Source organism: Microchirus variegatus (assembly GCF_963457635.1).
Source record: "Microchirus variegatus genome assembly, chromosome: 4".
NCBI lineage: Eukaryota > Metazoa > Chordata > Actinopteri > Pleuronectiformes > Soleidae > Microchirus > Microchirus variegatus.
This window is the reverse complement of record NC_139805.1, coordinates 6,463,060-6,480,635: the sequence shown is the minus strand read 5'-3', so window position 1 is coordinate 6,480,635 and position 17,576 is coordinate 6,463,060. Positions and strand designations below refer to the sequence as shown.

General features: G+C 39.7%; 1 protein-coding gene across 2 annotated transcripts in view; it reads right to left on the bottom strand.

Moving 5' to 3' along the window:
* Positions 1-119: 119 nt before the first annotated feature.
* Positions 120-17,576, bottom strand: part of ddah1 (dimethylarginine dimethylaminohydrolase 1) — an 85,160-nt gene continuing 67,703 nt past the window's right edge. For both annotated transcript variants that reach the window (XM_083887994.1, XM_083887993.1), the window contains exons 5-7: positions 14,828-14,947; positions 7,196-7,339; positions 120-2,182 (exon numbers count right to left, since the gene is read on the bottom strand). In XM_083887994.1, the coding sequence (XP_083744120.1) occupies positions 2,072-2,182; positions 7,196-7,339; positions 14,828-14,947 (375 nt within the window). In that variant the 3' untranslated portion in view covers positions 120-2,071. The remainder of the gene's footprint in view (positions 2,183-7,195; positions 7,340-14,827; positions 14,948-17,576) is intronic.

Sequence of the window (17,576 nt, the reverse complement as noted above, 5' to 3'; positions counted from 1 at the left end):
TGTCTCCAAAAGTATTTTTCAATTGAATTTAAGACAAAAAAAAAAAAAAACACAGCTTAATACTCGATGTTTATTACACGATGACAAAGAAAGGCTCAATTTAAGGACATTGTTAGGATTTTATTTTTCGACTTTCAGACAGTGAATGACTACTTCTGGCTGATTCAGCCTTCAAGTAAAACTGCAAGAGAATCAGAACTGGATCCTCTGCTACTATGTTATGACCTATGCATCCAGTCATTCTCTAAAATACACAACTATAATGTCACATTATCACATCAACAGTGTTCACCAGACTACAGTGCATATCTCCAAATTAGCTTAGAGTTACATACGAGGCAACAGCACAGAAGAAAGCAAAAGCTGCGAGTGAGACAATCGAGAGAAACACAGAGAAGGTTGGAGAGAGTCAGTGTTTACTGGCGTATGAGCTTCTCCTCCCAACAGGAATTCTTTCCATGTTTAATCACTGCCCACTTGCCCATTCGCAAAATGTCTATGGAGGGAGGTTGAATCACCTCCTGATGTCATTTCCTTAACCTTCACTTGCAATCACACTGAGAAACAGCACAGTTTCACTATGATAGGCCTTAACCTATAGTATATCGTGTATTTACAGTATACACATGCATTAAGTTGTCATAATGAGCAGGGCCTCAAACATGAGTTCAACCACAAGAGAGGTAAAGCCACTTAAAAAACAGAGCTCAGCAGATGTCACTGTGTACATACAGTACGTGGTAATGCAGTTAGTTTGTGCTGTGCATGTGGAGGAGTTACGTGCACTGCTTTGCTGATATTAGATATAAGTCATTAAGACCATGAGGGTATGTTACAGAGGCTGCCATTTGGCACAATCATGTTTCTAAAGCAAACCCGGGCCAGAGTGTGTGGAAGAATGGAAGCTTATGACACAAACAAAGAAGAATGGGATCCTTTTTGGTATGTGAAGGCCACTGTAGTTGCCTGACACATGGGAAAGGGTGTGAAGGGAGTTTGTTTGGAAGTAGATATCCAGTTTTGGAGTAAAACCTGCACGTGAGATTAGTACAGTAACTTCGAGATCATTCAACAGGAGTTAAGAAATCAGGTGTTTCCATGCGGACATTGAAGGTGTTAAGACTAGAATAAAAGGAAAAGCAGCTAAAGTCTCCGATGTGCAGGTCTGACACAGATAAATGAGTCTGCATTTCCACAGATAAGAAATGTTTACCGGGGAGGGATGCAAACTTGCTGAAAATGGCTCCAGATGGTTGTTGTGGAATAAATTAACAGGCCGGTGTTAGTAGTTTCCCAAGATGGGAGCAGTTGTTATTGGTCAGTCGTCTGCGAGGATAAGTGAGCCAGAGTCACAGAAGCGACAGCAACTTTAATTGCGTTTTTGTTGAATACAAAATTGTTTGTAGGTGCCTGTGATTTCAGCACAGATGTGAGATTAATCTATTGAAGGAAAAAAAGAAATCAAAGAAGCAAAATATCAACTATGACATTCAGGTTTTTCATTTCACAGCATTAGCAAGGATTTATTTCCACCCTTCTCCCACTCAGGAAAACAGTACCTGAGTTCCATTTGCATTACATCACCAAATACACATGAGAATCCAATCACAGTTAAAATGATGCATGTAAACATTATCAACAACCTGTGTGTACAGTTGAATGGCGACTCGCAGCAGTTACAGACTGGAAAAACAGAAACTACAGTTTTTTACTACACTGAGCATTCAAAAAGGCTATTTTGTGCACACGAGATGTTTGCTCCTACTTCACTAACATCACATTTCAACAGTGTTTAGGTTTAGTTGTAAAGTACAGTACGCTCAAAATTACTTTTTTATGTTATCTTCTAATTTGTGTACAAATAAGTAAGTTACAGTACAGTAAGTTAAGACTAGTTTAGTCTTCTGTCCCGTCGGGAGGAATAGATTATTTTAAAATTAACTACTTCATAAAAATCAATCTTTTTTTTAAGACATGTAATGTAAATGCTGCTGGGAGAGGAAATACTTGATTTCTTACTTTAAAGTAAGAACCAAGATAATTCCATTAAAGTGCTCGAAGGCGAGCAGCCTCACACTTTCTTGTTGAGGAGTATGGAGCAGCATGTGAGGGCTCCGTCCACTTTGACCTTCTCCAAGTTGGACACGGGGATCAGTGTGTAGTCCTTCAGCTTCTCAAACACCTGCAGGACACAAAGACAGAAGAAAAATAAAATAGGTTTTTTTAGATAACCGTCATCCTGGAAGGCTTCAGACAAAACCAGCTATGATATTTTTTGTTCACTAATTAATTCAGCAGTCTGTCTGTTTCCCTTTAGGGGATATTAAAGTACAAAATGAGTATTTTCAACAGCTGTTCCCCGCATTTTTTATTGGCTACCAGACCAAAGAGCCAATATTATCTGTTGACCAGCCAACACTGAGGTCTTTAGAGCAGGCTGAAAAACAGAGCTTATGCAATCCTGTTTATTCCTGTATGAAATTGTAATGTTGTGTGATAAAAAAAAAAAGCCCTGCAGAGCCTTCTGCACGGTTTCCTGGTTTTGCAGGAAAATATATTTTTAAAAGATGGGAGTGAGAACTATTACGACATTCTCCAAAAGACCCTTGTAAAGCAGTGTGTCACCCTGTGGAGAGTTTCCAGAAGGAAACCAGTGTTTTCCTACCAGACTTCCAAACCAGGATATTTTTCTCTTTAAACTCTCATTTCAACCCCGCTGTGATACTGAGCGCGGCCTTGCGGCTCAGCCAGAGGGATCGACTAAACAAGTTCTTGTCTCATGATGCAATACGGCTGATGAAGCCTCTGGTGATCGAGATTGCGTATTAAAAGCCGCCGTAAACACGTGCTTTAAAAAAAAACAAAAAAAAACGTTTGATTCTTTTTTAACCAAGACATTATGTGTAACATGGGCAGGAGCACAAATCACAAATCAGGCCTGTGCTTGATTTATTAAAAAAAAAAAGTACCACAGCACCATCATCATCCTCTTACTCAACACCATTACATCACCTCAAATGTGGTGTTACTGTTTCTTTTTTTTTTTCCAGATTTGTTGCATAATTGCTTTGAAACTGGTAACATCATCAACTGTAAGTGTTTGTGCCCTTGTCATAATATTTTCCTTATCTACTGTAGCTGCTGAAAGCAAAGACCGCAGAGACTCATTTTAGGGAAAGCAGGGCTGTGTGCAAAGTCCACATATTAACATAGTGATGTTCCACTGGGGCCACGCGCTTGGTGGAGTGGTTGGCACTCTTGCCTTTGCAGCAAGAAGACCCAGGCTCGAGCCCCCGGGTTGGAACAAGGACCTTTCTGCGTGGAGTTTACCAGTCCCACAGTCCAAAAAACATGCAATATGGGCATTGGACAGTGGTTGTTTATCTCTATGTGTCCCTGTCATGGACCGGGGGTCTGTCCAGGGTGTGACCCCGACTATCGCCCTGTCAGCTGAGATTGGCACTGCTCCCCCTGTGACCCTCATGTGGAAGATAAAGCAATAGAAGATGGAAGATGATGGATGGATGGATCAAATACCTATAATAGGCTTGTTGACACTGACTACATAATAAATTAATCACATGTAAAATAAAACACTGTCATAATGAAGCATGAATGAATTCTGATTAACTCATAATTCATAATTCTGAATGAAAAATTGTGAATGGAAAAGATGGTTTGTTTTATGACAATATCATAGCGTTCCCCCCCATGACAACTTTATTTAGTGGGTTCTATATGGATAAGATCGGATAAAAAAAGGGTTTTTAGAAACAAATGACTGACAAAGTGCGACAAATATTGAGTGTGTCTACCTGAGCGAGTATGATGATGATGATAAACTGTTTGAACTTCGAAAGGAAAGTTAGCATTTGAAAACAAAGAGTAAGAAATCAAAATGTATCCTGTCGAGCGAAGCGGCAATAAGATAGGTTATTATCATAAATAAATGATGTGATGGGAATAGGGCTGCCAACTTCCTGATAAGAATCAAAAAGGGGGGGGGGGGGCTGACAGTTTTCTTTTCGACAGTAATGAATGAGGATGAGTAATAAATGAAGAGGGCCTGACAGCAAGAGGAGGATTTTGTTTTCCCTCATACAAATCGCTCAATCTTCATTAGTGGACTAATCTGTCATTTTTCTGTCATGGTTTTGCACCGACTTTAAAAATCTAATTGTGTTCCTTATCTGTTCAGTAAGGAACACGTCTTTTATCTTTCAAATACAGAACACGTCGTTATTCTTGGCATCCTCACATCAGGAATTTGTAAGAGTTTGTTAAAAAAAACAAAAACAAATGTGAGGGTTCATATTTCATATTTCATATTTCAGTCTGGATCAAAGTCATTTGACCAATAGACAAACTGAGGAACACAAACAAGTTCTATTTATTACAAGTTCAGAAGAGAGGTTGGTCTTTTGTTTGATTACATCAAAACAACATCCGTTAATCCTCTGCTGTTTGTAGAAGCTTGTCTCTTTATTTGATCATGTCTTATTACTGTGGTTCAGATTTACATATGAGTGTGTGTGGGTGTCTCTTTTGCCCGCTCACTTTCTTTATCTCTGAAACAAGCCTTCCAGACGCCACTGCTGACCATTAAAAATGCCCCCATCTCCACCCCCATCTGACCCCCTGCCCTTGTTAATGTGCACCCCTTATGTAACTTAATGAGCCATCTAATTATATAGAGCAGACATTATGACAGACAATGTCTAACTCTCAGTTGGAAGGTCTTGCAGATTGTCTCTGTGATAAATATCTACATATCACTGAAAGGTAAAAAGCAATGGATTCCCTTTGGAAACATGTACCAACCAGGATGTACTGTACAAGAAGGCATGGTCTTGCTATTTTAGGACTTATGTTATGTCTTGGGCTATTCATTTCTTTTTTTCCACTTTCTTGAAGCTACAATTTCTTAAACACAGGTTTGAGACCAAAGCTGGGTTCAAGGCCAATTTTCTGGTGGGTTTGAATATTATGAAGGGAAACGAGATCACAGAGAAAACATATATTTCGCACATATTGCACCACACGGGCCATTAAACGGCGCTATCAAGGCAGGAAGCGACGAGATACACAAATACATTTATTATGGTTAAAGTTAAATTCCTCCAGTTAATCTCCCTGGAAAAAAAAAGAGCCTCCTCCAAAGGATGTAAGTCCAAAGACGCATAATTTTGTGAATTCTTCCTTCTAAAAATAGCTGGCGGAGGTTGGGGTTTTAACCACAGAGTACATTTTGAGGTCTGGGAACTGTCTCTGCAGAGTGCTGGGTTTGATCCTGTGAGAATCCTTATGACTTGTTGTGATGTGAGGTAACCCCAAGGCATCTAAATAATAGGACGACTGCTCAGCTTTTCCAAAACCCAAATGAGACAATAACATGTCATTCACGTCAAGCTGCAGTGAAATATAGATCATGTAGGTGTTTTCATGTACAGTACAGTATGTCCCTGAGTGTCTGAAGAAATAAACACAGTTTGTGTTCGTGCAGTGACAGTGAATGCTGTTAAGACACTGATGGAGGTGAGATCGGCCACATGCCCTGAACTGCTACTCAACAGTTTAACAACAAGGGGAGTTGTTGAGAAGAGGCACCCAGGGCAACAAACACTGTAGCCTTTCTCCTAAACTCCATTTTTATTTTAAAGCTTTTCCTTCAGGAGCTTCTGAAATTGTGCCAACATGGCAGCAATCACTGCAGAAAGACATTTTATGTCCTGCAACGAGCTATTTTAACTTCCTCTGGATTGTTTGTCAGGGAAGCATTTAAGAAAAAAAAAAAAAAAAAAAAAAGCGTTTGGCACTTTGCTTTTATTGGGCAGAAAACAGTAAAGACCAAAACCACCAGGCCAAAAGGACATGAAAAGTGAAAAAATAAGCTGAGATACGCTTTAAAAAGTCAAGTTTGTATATTTTTGCGAACCATTTTAAAACAGTTACATAACTTATTTATACTGGATTTTATTTTTTACCAATTTGCACAACAGTACACTATACATTTATTTAGATTCACCTTTGCACAATTTCCACTAACATTGCACAGGTTTCAGTGACTAAGTCTTATTTATACTATATATATTTTAAAATTGTTTTTCTATTTTGTTATATATTTTACTATTGTTTGTATAGTTTGTACTATGTATTGATACTATTATACTTACTATTATTATACTATTATATTGTACTGTTGCTGAAAGAGAGCTAGAATCAAATTCCATTGCACTGTACATGTGTGTGTTTTGCAACAACACACATCTCTCTGTTTCTCAGTATCTCGCCATATTTAGATCTCTGCTGCACACAGGAAGTGATTTCAGTGAATCAATTCTACTCTCATTCAGCAGTTTAACCGTATAAACAATTCCACCCCTCAGTCGCTCATGCACTGCCGCTGTATATATGCAAAAGCTCCCTCATTCAGGTCTGATAATACTGCTTGTTTGGAGACAACATACGACTGAGGTTACATCATTTCTGTTCACGGCGACCAAACGGAGACAGAAAAACATCAACAGTAAACTTTAACAGCAGCTTTAAACCTGCAATAATGGATTTGGTTCGGATACGTACCATTTTCTTTTTATGGGAAACTGTGGTACATTTACACGTCTTGCAGAGATGGAACAACATCAGCTCTCGTTTTGAGAACCATGATTATGTTCACCTGATGCGTGTAAATATAAATTTCACATACCTTGTTGTGTAACTACGGTCTGGTCTTTTGTCCTTGGGGAAATATGCGGCTCTGTCGATGCTAAATCCTACACTCTGTTAACCTTTGTTTCTGTACAGGTACAAAGATTTAAAAAAAAAAAAAATTCTTGTAACTACCAAGGCTGCAGTCTGAGCCATGTTCAGAAAAGGTTCAGTTCAACTGCAAGTCCCTTTGTCAAAAACACAGCCTGTTGCTGTGGTTAACCTGCAGTGGTCTGTGTAAAACAACCACGTAGCTTAATGTTTCCCTCTGCTGCCAGTTGTTTTTCTCTGAGGTCTGGAGAGGATGAAAAGCAACAAAAGTCAGTGCTCTTTAAAATCGAAGCCACTAAAAACCAGTGCTGCTGACCTGACTGTGTTTCTTCTTGCCAAAGGTGTAACCCCAGGATCGTAAATGAACGTGTGGCTGTGAGTGATGAATTACTGGCGTCTGTGGACGTGAAAAAAAAAAAAACGAGCCGGACGTTACCTTGAAGCTCTCTGGGTACTGCTCTGCTGTGCAGTGCAGGAGCACGTGTCCCACATTCGGCAGGTTCATGTAGACGCAGTTGGCCGCATAGTCATCGGGCACCGTCAGTTTGTCGTAGCGATGGTCACTCATTTGCTGCATGATCTACGCACAGAAAACAGACAAGAAGGTAAAGAAATGCAGCTCGAGAGAGAGAGAGAGAGTCTCCAGGGATTTTTTTTGTTTGGAGAGAACAGACAAAAAAAGCATTTATTCAGACTATCAGACACTTTGAGTCAGAAGCAAAGCCACAATACCGAAGGCAGCACGACATCGTTCTGTCGGCCAAACCACACTCGGGGCCTGGGGGGCCTTAATGGAGAACACAGGAGCAGACAGACATTCTTTCTCTGCAGATGTCATGATATTTATGTAATCTGAAAGAGTTGAAGGTGGGATGAGAGGTAGTGGGGGGGGGGGGGGGGAAGAGAGGCCAAGAAGACGCTCGTGTTGCCAAGTGGAAGTTGGTGTAAGGGGGGGGTCAGGATGTTATGACCAGAGAGGAGGCAGGTGCCTCTTAATGTTTATGAGCTGAACATCTGTGGACGGATACCTCAGAGATGATAAGGGGAGGAGAGGGGAGGACAGGAGCAAGTAAAAAAAAATAAAATAAATAATAATAATTCAGCATCAACATTCAGAAAATATATTTTCAGCCATGCTGCTCCTGTTTCTGTCATCAGAGTGGGTTTGCTAATGTTTAGCAGTCAAAAAGGTCATTAGAAAAGTCGACATTGTGACAAAAAAGGAAACACAAATTCTGGGTTCTGCTCAAAAAATTCAGCCAAGCTGTGCGACGTCGGCATGATGCACATGAACGCTTACAGAGTGGGCAGCAGAGAACGAATCTGTTGATACACAACGATACACGGGGGGGGGGGCACAGTGGATTTTATGAGAAAAGATGTTTTCACTTCATTTCCCACTGAGTGTGGCTGCTGGAATAGCGAAGACCAACGTGTGAGATGGAAGCGGCGTTTCGCTGTGTACTTTAAGTCCTATACAAATATAATACGAATTACTCATCACAAGCTGAATATACTTACACTACTACTGTAAATGTGTTATTGTCTCGTAAATAGCAGCTTTACACCAATTGATTCAGCTCAATGGCAAATGTGGCCGCTCTAAATTCTTTGTTTGAGGCTTTCATGGGGAGAAGCTGTTCAGCACAAAGGAAGAGACACGTTTTATGTTTCTGGCAGATACAGCTGGGTTTTAGTTGGATTATATATTAAAGAACAATTGTGGTGGTTAGTAAAGGCAGTAAATCCTATCATTAAATCGAGGAAAAAGCTGGAAAAGCTGTCACATGGTTTAGGGTTAGTGTGATCGCTGGGAGGCGAAGAGCACCGGCATCACAACAGTGGAGCTAAAAAGGTTAAAAACAAAGACTGAAAAGGGAAATTCACCTCACCAGGTGCTGAAACTGACTCAGAGAGCAGATGACACTACCATAACTGTGACGAGGGATGCACACACTTTGCGTGTATATTATGTGTACACGTCAGTGTGTAACAGACACATTCCCAGGGTCACTTATGGGTGGGTGACATGATCGCAGAATGCAAACACTTTCCACGTGTGATGTCTGTCTGACACGGGGGGGGATTAAGAGAGGGAGAGGATAGTAAAACTTCAACTACAAAACTTCTATTTTACTTTTCTCAGTATCTGATATCCCTCTCTCTCTGTCTTAGTAAAACAAAGAGGAAAATATAGGAAGGTAAATAGAGTCTGAGTGCAACATTCCAATCATTTAATGCCACAAATGCCTAAAAACAATTCCCCTCACACATGGAAAAGCTGGGTTTTTTTTGTAAGAAAAGGGTAAAATAACTGTCGGTCTATGCATAATTTTAAGTGTTTTAAAGGGGAAGTAAGTAGTTTATAGTGCCATCTAGAGGAGAGGCTGAAATTTACAACAAAGACCTGCTCCTCTGCTCACCCCCTCCCTTCCCTGAGCTCTACGGTATCCGCAGCTGGTCAAATGTCGTCCTCGTCGTCTTTCTCCGTGTCAGCAGATGAGGTTCGTGAGGTGAGGGAGAGGGCGAGCTACCAAGGCCGTAGCAGACGAAGTGGAGAGAGAGGAGGCGGGACTTCCGCTACAAGTAAAGAGACGCTTGATTTGTTCTCTCGCGTTTGTCCTTACAGGCTCCGGTAGAAACATGGCGTCTCGCTGCTAACAGTGGCTATGCAACCGCGGTCCGCGACCATGTTATTTTACATGACTTTTTAAAACACTACGAAAATGAAACAAAAACTATTATACAGCGACTAGACAATGCAGGAGCACATAATATGTATAAAAAAGTGGATTTTGGGTAATATAAACCCATAAATACTACATATTGTCCTTTTAAGGTTAGGGTTAAACAGATGAAATGTGTGAATCTCTATCATGGACTCATGAGCAAAATAAACCCAATTCTCTACATAGGCATCCTGGCCCTTGGCCAAGCCAAAAACCTGCCTCCGGACAGTGGCTCAGGTCCAGTTAATACACAGAGTGGTAAGTAGGCAGCAGCTGCTTGTTCTTGGCCAGAGTTGCTTAAACAAAATATTAACTGGAACTAATAACATCCCCATTGGGAAATGACAATCTCAACCATTCAACAAAAACACAGGCAATTTCCCAGACAAGCATCGACATAACCTGCGTTTTGGCTCTTGCTGTGAATATTCATAATGCTCATTCTAGGGTAATATTTCCCAGGAAGGCTATAAACATTTTGCAAAACTTCTTTCCAGTGATAAACCACAGCAGCATGTACGAGACATATCCTTCTTCTGGCTGATTCCATATCTGGAGGGAAAAGAGACTGACATTGCTTCCTGTTGACATATGTTTCTTATAGTTTCCAGATACATATTTACTGCAATTTGGTCTATACAGACAGAGATAACTAAAAATATCTGAAAATTGACTTGGGACGGAAGGAAAAGGAGGAGAGGACAAAGAATGTCTCATGATTCTAAAAATAAGGAAGAGTTTTTTTTCTCATGTTCTTCCCCATTAATTTAGAACTAAAGCAGTCTATAATAAGAGACCAGATGATAAAACATCTGATGAATAAATGTTATCAGCTGCTGAGTCAGGAACTGATAAAATAACTGGGAGGAAAAGTGCTCAAAGGCCAAATGGATCTTTTCCTGACAGCTGCTTTGCAGTGAACAACCTTATTGTAAATTAGCAAATGTGGCAAACGTAATGACCCAGTTAAACATTAGTAAAATGCTAGCCTGATGTTAGGATTATTAAATATTAAAATACATCATAGGAGCTAGTGAGGCAGCCCCAAATATTAAGGAAAACTAACTTGAAGTGTAATGCACCTTTGTTGAAAACTGACATCACACATATTTTATTGTTTCCTGCAAAGTGGTCACGTACTCTGGAAAGTCTGAGATATAATTACACAACAGTAAACTGTAATTTGCATTGAAATTAGGAGTTGGGAATCAGACCCATAATCTGCAAGCAAAAATGTCGTATATCACTGCTCAAAAATGGCCTTTTCCTGGTGTTAAAACATGCTGGAGTCATCGGAAGAACATTCAGTGATCCCAAATGTAGAGTATTGTCACACTTTTTGGGTAATGGTCATTAAATAATTATGTGAACTTCCTCATGTTGTCAACTCATTATCTCAAAATAGCTCATGCATGTAAACATCTTTGAGGTGAAGATGGAATTCTGACCAGAAGAGAGTTATGACCTCATGAATCAAACAGGGCTGAGCAAAAGAGGCAACGTGGAGACATCAGTGCTACATCATGAATCCAAGGGGAGCGGCGTGTGACACAACAGGGAGTGGGTGCAGTGGGTGCAGTGGGTGCAGTGGGTGCAGTGGGTGCTGCATTCGCTGACATGGGAGCCCATATTTCAGGGATGATGAAATTATGAGATGCTTGGCAGTGACTGTGGCAGATGGATGACCAAGTCCATGAGGTCAGCGTGTATTTTTCGTCCTCGGGAGAGTTAAACGCAGAGACAACACCTAACCCACAAGTAAGAATATGTATGAGGTTATGAGAATATAGGAGACATAGTAGACCTTTATGGATTTAGAAACAGCACTTTTCATGAAGTAAAAAGAATGCATTCATTCAAAAATATTGTTTTATTGTTTGAAAATACACTTGTTCTTTGCCTCTCACTTGTTCTTTGCCTCTCACTTGTTCTTTGCACTACGTCACTTATTCTTTGCGCTCCCTCACTTGTTCTTTGCACTCCCTCACGTGTTCTTTGCGCTCCCTCACTTATTCTTGATGCTCCCTCACTTGTTCTTTGCACTCCCTCACGTGTTCTTTGCGCTCCCTCACTTATTCTTGATGCTCCCTCACTTGTTCTTTGCACTCCCTCACTTATTCTTTGCGCTCCCTCACTTATTCTTGACGCTCCCTCACTTGTTCTTTGCACTACGTCACTTATTCTTTGCGCTCCCTCACTTCTTTGCACTACGTCACTTATTCTTTGCGCTCCCTCACTTGTTCTTTGCACTCCCTCATGTGTTCTTTGCGCTCCCTCACTTATTCTTGATGCTCCCTCACTTGTTCTTTGCGCTCCCTCACTTATTCTTTGCGCTCCCTCACTTATTCTTGATGCTCCCTCACTTGTTCTTTGCACTACGTCACTTATTCTTTGCGCTCCCTCACTTGTTCTTTGCGCTCCCTCACTTGTTCTTTGCGCTCCCTCACTTATTCTTGACACTCCCTCACTTGTTCTTTGCACTACGTCACTTATTCTCTGCGCTCCCTCACTTGTTCTTTGCACTACGTCACTTATTCTTTGCGCTCCCTCACTTGTTCTTTGCACTACGTCACTTATTCTTTGCGCTCCCTCACTTGTTCTTTGTGCTCCCTCACTTGTTCTTTGCACTCCCTCAAGTGTTCTTTGCGCTCCCTCACTTATTCTTGACGCTCCCTCACTTGTTCTTTGCACTACGTCACTTATTCTTTGCGCTCCCTCACTTATTCTTTGCGCTCCCTCACTTGTTCTTTGCGCTCCCTGATTGGCTACTAGGTTTTGGAGCGACAGCTCAATGGACCGGAAATAGTTACAGGCTTTGAGTCGCTGTCCGTCTGGAACTTATAATAAATGTTAATAATCTGAAAAATATTAGATACTCACAATTATTTTGTGAATGTTGACGGGGAAAACCTGGTGAGTGAGTTCCAGACAGACAGCAATATTTCAAACAATAAAATATCATATTTTTGAGTGGTTAAATCAATATTTTATTTGGTTCTTAAAAGGTGTTGTTTGTTTCGTGAAAATCTAATCCCATAGACCTTGTGACCAAATAAAATTGTGTTATCTCATAAAGTTTCAAAAGTTCCTCCTCTCTTCTAAGTGAATTTTCTCACAGCAGCAAAATAAAGTTACCCGAAGATAAACTCAATTAGTCAGGCTCCAACTTTAATTTGAACCGAGTGTCTTTGTCCACAGGTAAGAGACCTCCATCCACATCCAAAAATAAGCACTTTGAATGCATTAACACAGTGTTCATATGTTCTCCCCTTCCACCACAAAAAGAACATTACCTAATAACAAATCCAAGGTTGTAAAAAGCCCTTTACAACAACAGCTAATTGCTGCGAGAGTGGGTGAAGTGAGCCATAATTATGAAAGCTGTCATTAAGTCGCACCAACAGTCACTCCGAGCACTTGTACCTAATTATTGGAAGGATCGAACAAGCATGAATCTTAACGAGTTGTTGCCGGGGATATAAAATTAATTAGCGGTTGTTTATTCACTGAGTAGTTGTGTGTGCACGCCAGTAATGCAAACAGTCATAAAATCTGACCTGGTGCTTTCCTTATTTTTTTCTTTTACCTCATGAGGACGTGCTGTCCTGTGCTGATGGTTTTAAAAACGCCCCAGAGATGCAAGAGTTTTGGCTTTCGCTTTACTCAAAGTAACAGTGGACCAGTGAGGGGAGATAACACACTGACAGGCAAATCTATGCAAACTGTGTGTGTGTGTGTGTGTTCTTGTACTTGCGGCATACTGAGGACCAGTGAGGGTTTTTAACCAACAAAGTGAGGTCATTTATACGGAGTGAGGACATTTTGGCCGGTCCTCACTTTGTTTTCATTCAAATCACCTCATTAGGTTGCTATAACATGCTATACTCAATTTGTCAAAAAAAATAAATCTAATTTTGGACGACATAGTATAGTACGACGTTTTTGTCAAATTTTGGGTCAATTTTTTTTTGTCAAATTTTGGACCAAATTTTGTTTTTCAATTTTTTTTTCTATTTTTGGATGACATACTATAGTATGACGTTTTTGTCAAATTTTGGACCAAAAATTTTTTTTTTCAAATTTTGGACGATATATGACGTTTTTGTCAAATTTTGGACCAAAAATTTGGGGTAAAAAATTTTTTTTTCAAATTTTGGACGACATAATAGTATGACGTTTTTGTAAAATTTTGGACCAAAAAATAAATAAATAAATAAATAATCGAAAAAGTTTTCCAGGCCTTTTTGCTCTGGGGCTCCACCTGCAGACATGTTATGGTACTGCAACCAGTAGTTCTTTGTAGATATCATTCATGAAGTAGATATTTGTAATTGTGTTGATTTATAAAGTGGAAATGCTGGTCCTCAGTATGCAGCAAGTACAAGAATGTGTGTGTGTGTGTGTTTGTGACATCATTTTATATAATTCGAAGCTCTGCATCTGTGTCTTTGGAATTCTTAGAATGATGCCATCCGTCTCTGATAGGTGTCTGATCTTCCTGCTGTCTGTCATCATCTGGGGGTTTCCGCTGTTGCAGTGAAGCTTGATCAATTCGGGAGCTTTCCTCCACTAACGAGCCCGAGCTGTTTAATGGAAGGCCACTGCATTTGTAATTGAGGATGGATTGCGAGCAACCGGAGCTGATCCCCTGCAGATTAGCTTGGAATATGAATGACTGAGGCAGGATTAAGGCAAAAGGTGTTTCAATGTGCTTACAGCCATCAAGCTGTAAGTAAAAGGAGTCTGTTCCAAATCAGCATGTGTAACGTCTTGTCTTGTGGTATTATTCTTGCGGAATACTTTAAAGAATGAGAGGTTTCTACCCAAGCTGGCTGGATTGTGCCAAAAAAAGGTTTGTGGTTGTATGATTCTGCCAAGTTGCAGTCTATAATCAATCAAGATTCATATATCTGTAGTAAATACCTATTCATTTTAGCGATAATTGTATTTGTCGAACAATAAGTCTTGGTTACCTTGTAGATGCGAAGACATTTGTATGAAATGTTGATAATTAGTTCATGAATTCTTGGACAAAATGTGTTTTTTTGTTGTTTTTTTTAGCTTGTGTTGATCTTGACCCTCGACCACCAAGATTCATCGCTGAATCTAAGTGAACATTTGTGCCAAATTTTGGAAGGAATCCTCTCGATGCCTCCAGCCACAGCTGTCACCAGCACGCAGGCATAAGTAGGAATCCACCGCTTCAACGTGCGTCATAGTAATGAAAACAACGCCACGACATTGATTCAGTGGGTTTCCATGGCTACGGCTTAGGAAAGCAATGCAGGCGGATGACGCGTTTACTGAGCGTACAACGCACACATAGACAAACAACATACTTTGAGAGCTTTTTGTGCTGGTTCACTGGAGCCGACGACAATAAGGCCCGGTCCCCCCATACTGCAGAAGCTTTTCAGGTGCAGCGCTGCCTGCACAGGCACAGTGGACACAGCATAGTCCTGCAAAACACAAAAACAGAGAGGTGATGGAAGAGTGAGCATCATTAGATTCATTCATGTATATGTAAATATATTATGTAATTAAACTGGTTTCAATGAATGGCATGGCATGAAAATAGCTTTCAAAAAAAGCTTTCACATTGCTCTAAACATGAGTATTAAATTGAGCATCATATGTCATCGGAGATTAAAGAAACACGATCAACTGAAATAGTGGCTTCCTTGATCGTGCAGGCAGTGCATTCATAAAATTCATTTTTTTTTATTTGTGAGCTGCAAACTGCAAACCACTCATTGCCACCCACCCAAACAAAGCGAGCTGCTCAGCATCACAGTGTTATCTAATCTAAAAAGCCTCAGTACTCCTCTCAGAAATATCTCCACCAGAGGAGAGAAGACAACTTGATACTGATATGACTGGCATTTGATCATTTTCCACTTTCACTTTCAATCTCTGTCTGAGATTCTGAAACACCAAATTAACAAAATAGGCTCATTTATAATAAACATTAAAACAAATGGTGAAACAGTTATCTATGTGAATGTATATATGCATAAACATGGCACAAATGTCTTCAGTTGGTAATGCAGTAACCATTTGAAGCAAGATTTGAAAAAAAAGTGGTTGTATGACTGTATGCAGTCTATATCAATCGAAAATTATATAGTAGTTAATACCTATTGATGTAAGTGGTAATTGTATTTGTAGAGAAATGTGTCTCAGTGACCTTGTAGATACAAAGACATTTGTATGAAATGTTCATAATTACCGTATGAATTCTTAAGCACTCACTGGGGTGCATATTATACATATTACCATTAAATACACATTTCAAAGTAATTCAATGCACCTATAGAACGTTCTTGTTCACCTGTGACATTTTTCATAAACGCTGGGATTTGTTGTATTACAAGGCTATTGTGTCATATTATTATGTAATGTATCAGGTTTTTTTTTAATAAACAAAGAAATAAATAAAGAGCACTGCAGTGGTTTGTGCTGTACCGTCGGAAGGTGTCTCAAGTGTCGTGGGCAGTTCAAGGTGCAGAGTGGAGGATGATGTCACTGAGCTGAGGTTCATCCACAGATCACACACTAATTTACGGGAGTCTGGACTGATTCGAGGAAGGATTGCGAGGCTCGTCATAGCCGCGGAAGGTTGCCTGCTACATAACGTCATCGGATGTGTTATAAAACAGAGGTTTAGCAGCACGTTCAACAACAGCCATTGGTAAGAGTTTTTGTGAGACCAGGGCTTAGTTACAGAGTGGGGATCTCAGTGTGTTTAAAATCCAGAGGCTACAAAATAATCCCTAATAACAAAAAAAAAGGAAAAGATCTTATGCTGCTTCAGGATTATATGAGGGTGGTTTTTAATGAGATATAAGCAAACTGTGATTAGTTTTCCCACAACAACAGAAAGACCAAAGCTTTTGAACTCTGGTTGAATATGATGTTGTTTATATCGTTCCTCATAATCAGAGGATGATTGATGGTGACAGACTATTTATTATCTTTTAAGGGCTTTTAAATTCATGGTAATCGATACTGTATGCAGTATCCACTAGTCCAGTTTAAGTGCAAGATATCATCATAATGATTATAAAGCTGATTTTGAACAAATAAAAACAAACCCAAGGTTCTTTTCTTTCATATTTGAAAAATGACAACACTTTATTTAGATTCACTGGGGGAATTTGCCACTGTAAATTGATGAAGGTTTTAATGATGTGACTCAGTTTTTTTTAGGGATTAAATAAGACATAATTATGGCTTAGTGTATTTGTGTTTATTAACCTTAAAGTGACGCTGTAGACTTTAATCTTATATTTAAAAGACTTTTCTGAATTCATTTATTTTGCCTTTTTGTGGTTTGCACCTAACTTATCTGATATCTGTGTGCTTTGTTTATCACTGTGTTGCACCTCTATGGTTCATTAAACTCTATTTTCCATCACTACACCCTCTCGTGACAAATAATGTTCACGTTGACGCTACAGTTCAGATCAAAATTTGCATGGCATCGTTAGAAATAAGTGATTGATTATTGTGAATGGAAAACAAAATAGCCCGTTAAATGTCATCATGCAAATAACTCAAAAATCCTTTTCTTGAAACCGAAGGACACCTGGGGATTATGTAATCTAAGCTTTCTTCATTTTTTTAAACACTAAAAGGACATTTTCTGTGTCAGATATTCAAGTTGCATTTTTCTCTTAGCAGGCTGATACGCAGCCACACTGTACTAAAAAGACCTTAAATAACCCTTGAGAGTCTTATTGGTGTAAATTAGGAGTCAACAACTTTTAGCTATAACAGAGAAGAAGTGGGATAACCTCAAAGTCACTTCCTGAATAAACTGATTCTGATCAACAGCAGAAATTACTCTGACCTGTGCACGGACCATAAAGAAAAGAGCTGCAACATCTGCACGCAGTTGTACAGTGCTAAACAAACCTGGCAACAAAATGACCGTTAATTTGATAATGAAAGGAAAAAACAACAGTGACAGAGGGAACTGATCTGATAAGAGAACGGAAAAAACAATCACGGACGCTCATGTGAATTTTTTCCTTGTTTCATTTTTGCCAGAAATGCATCATTAAGTCCTGTCTTATCAAAGATAAC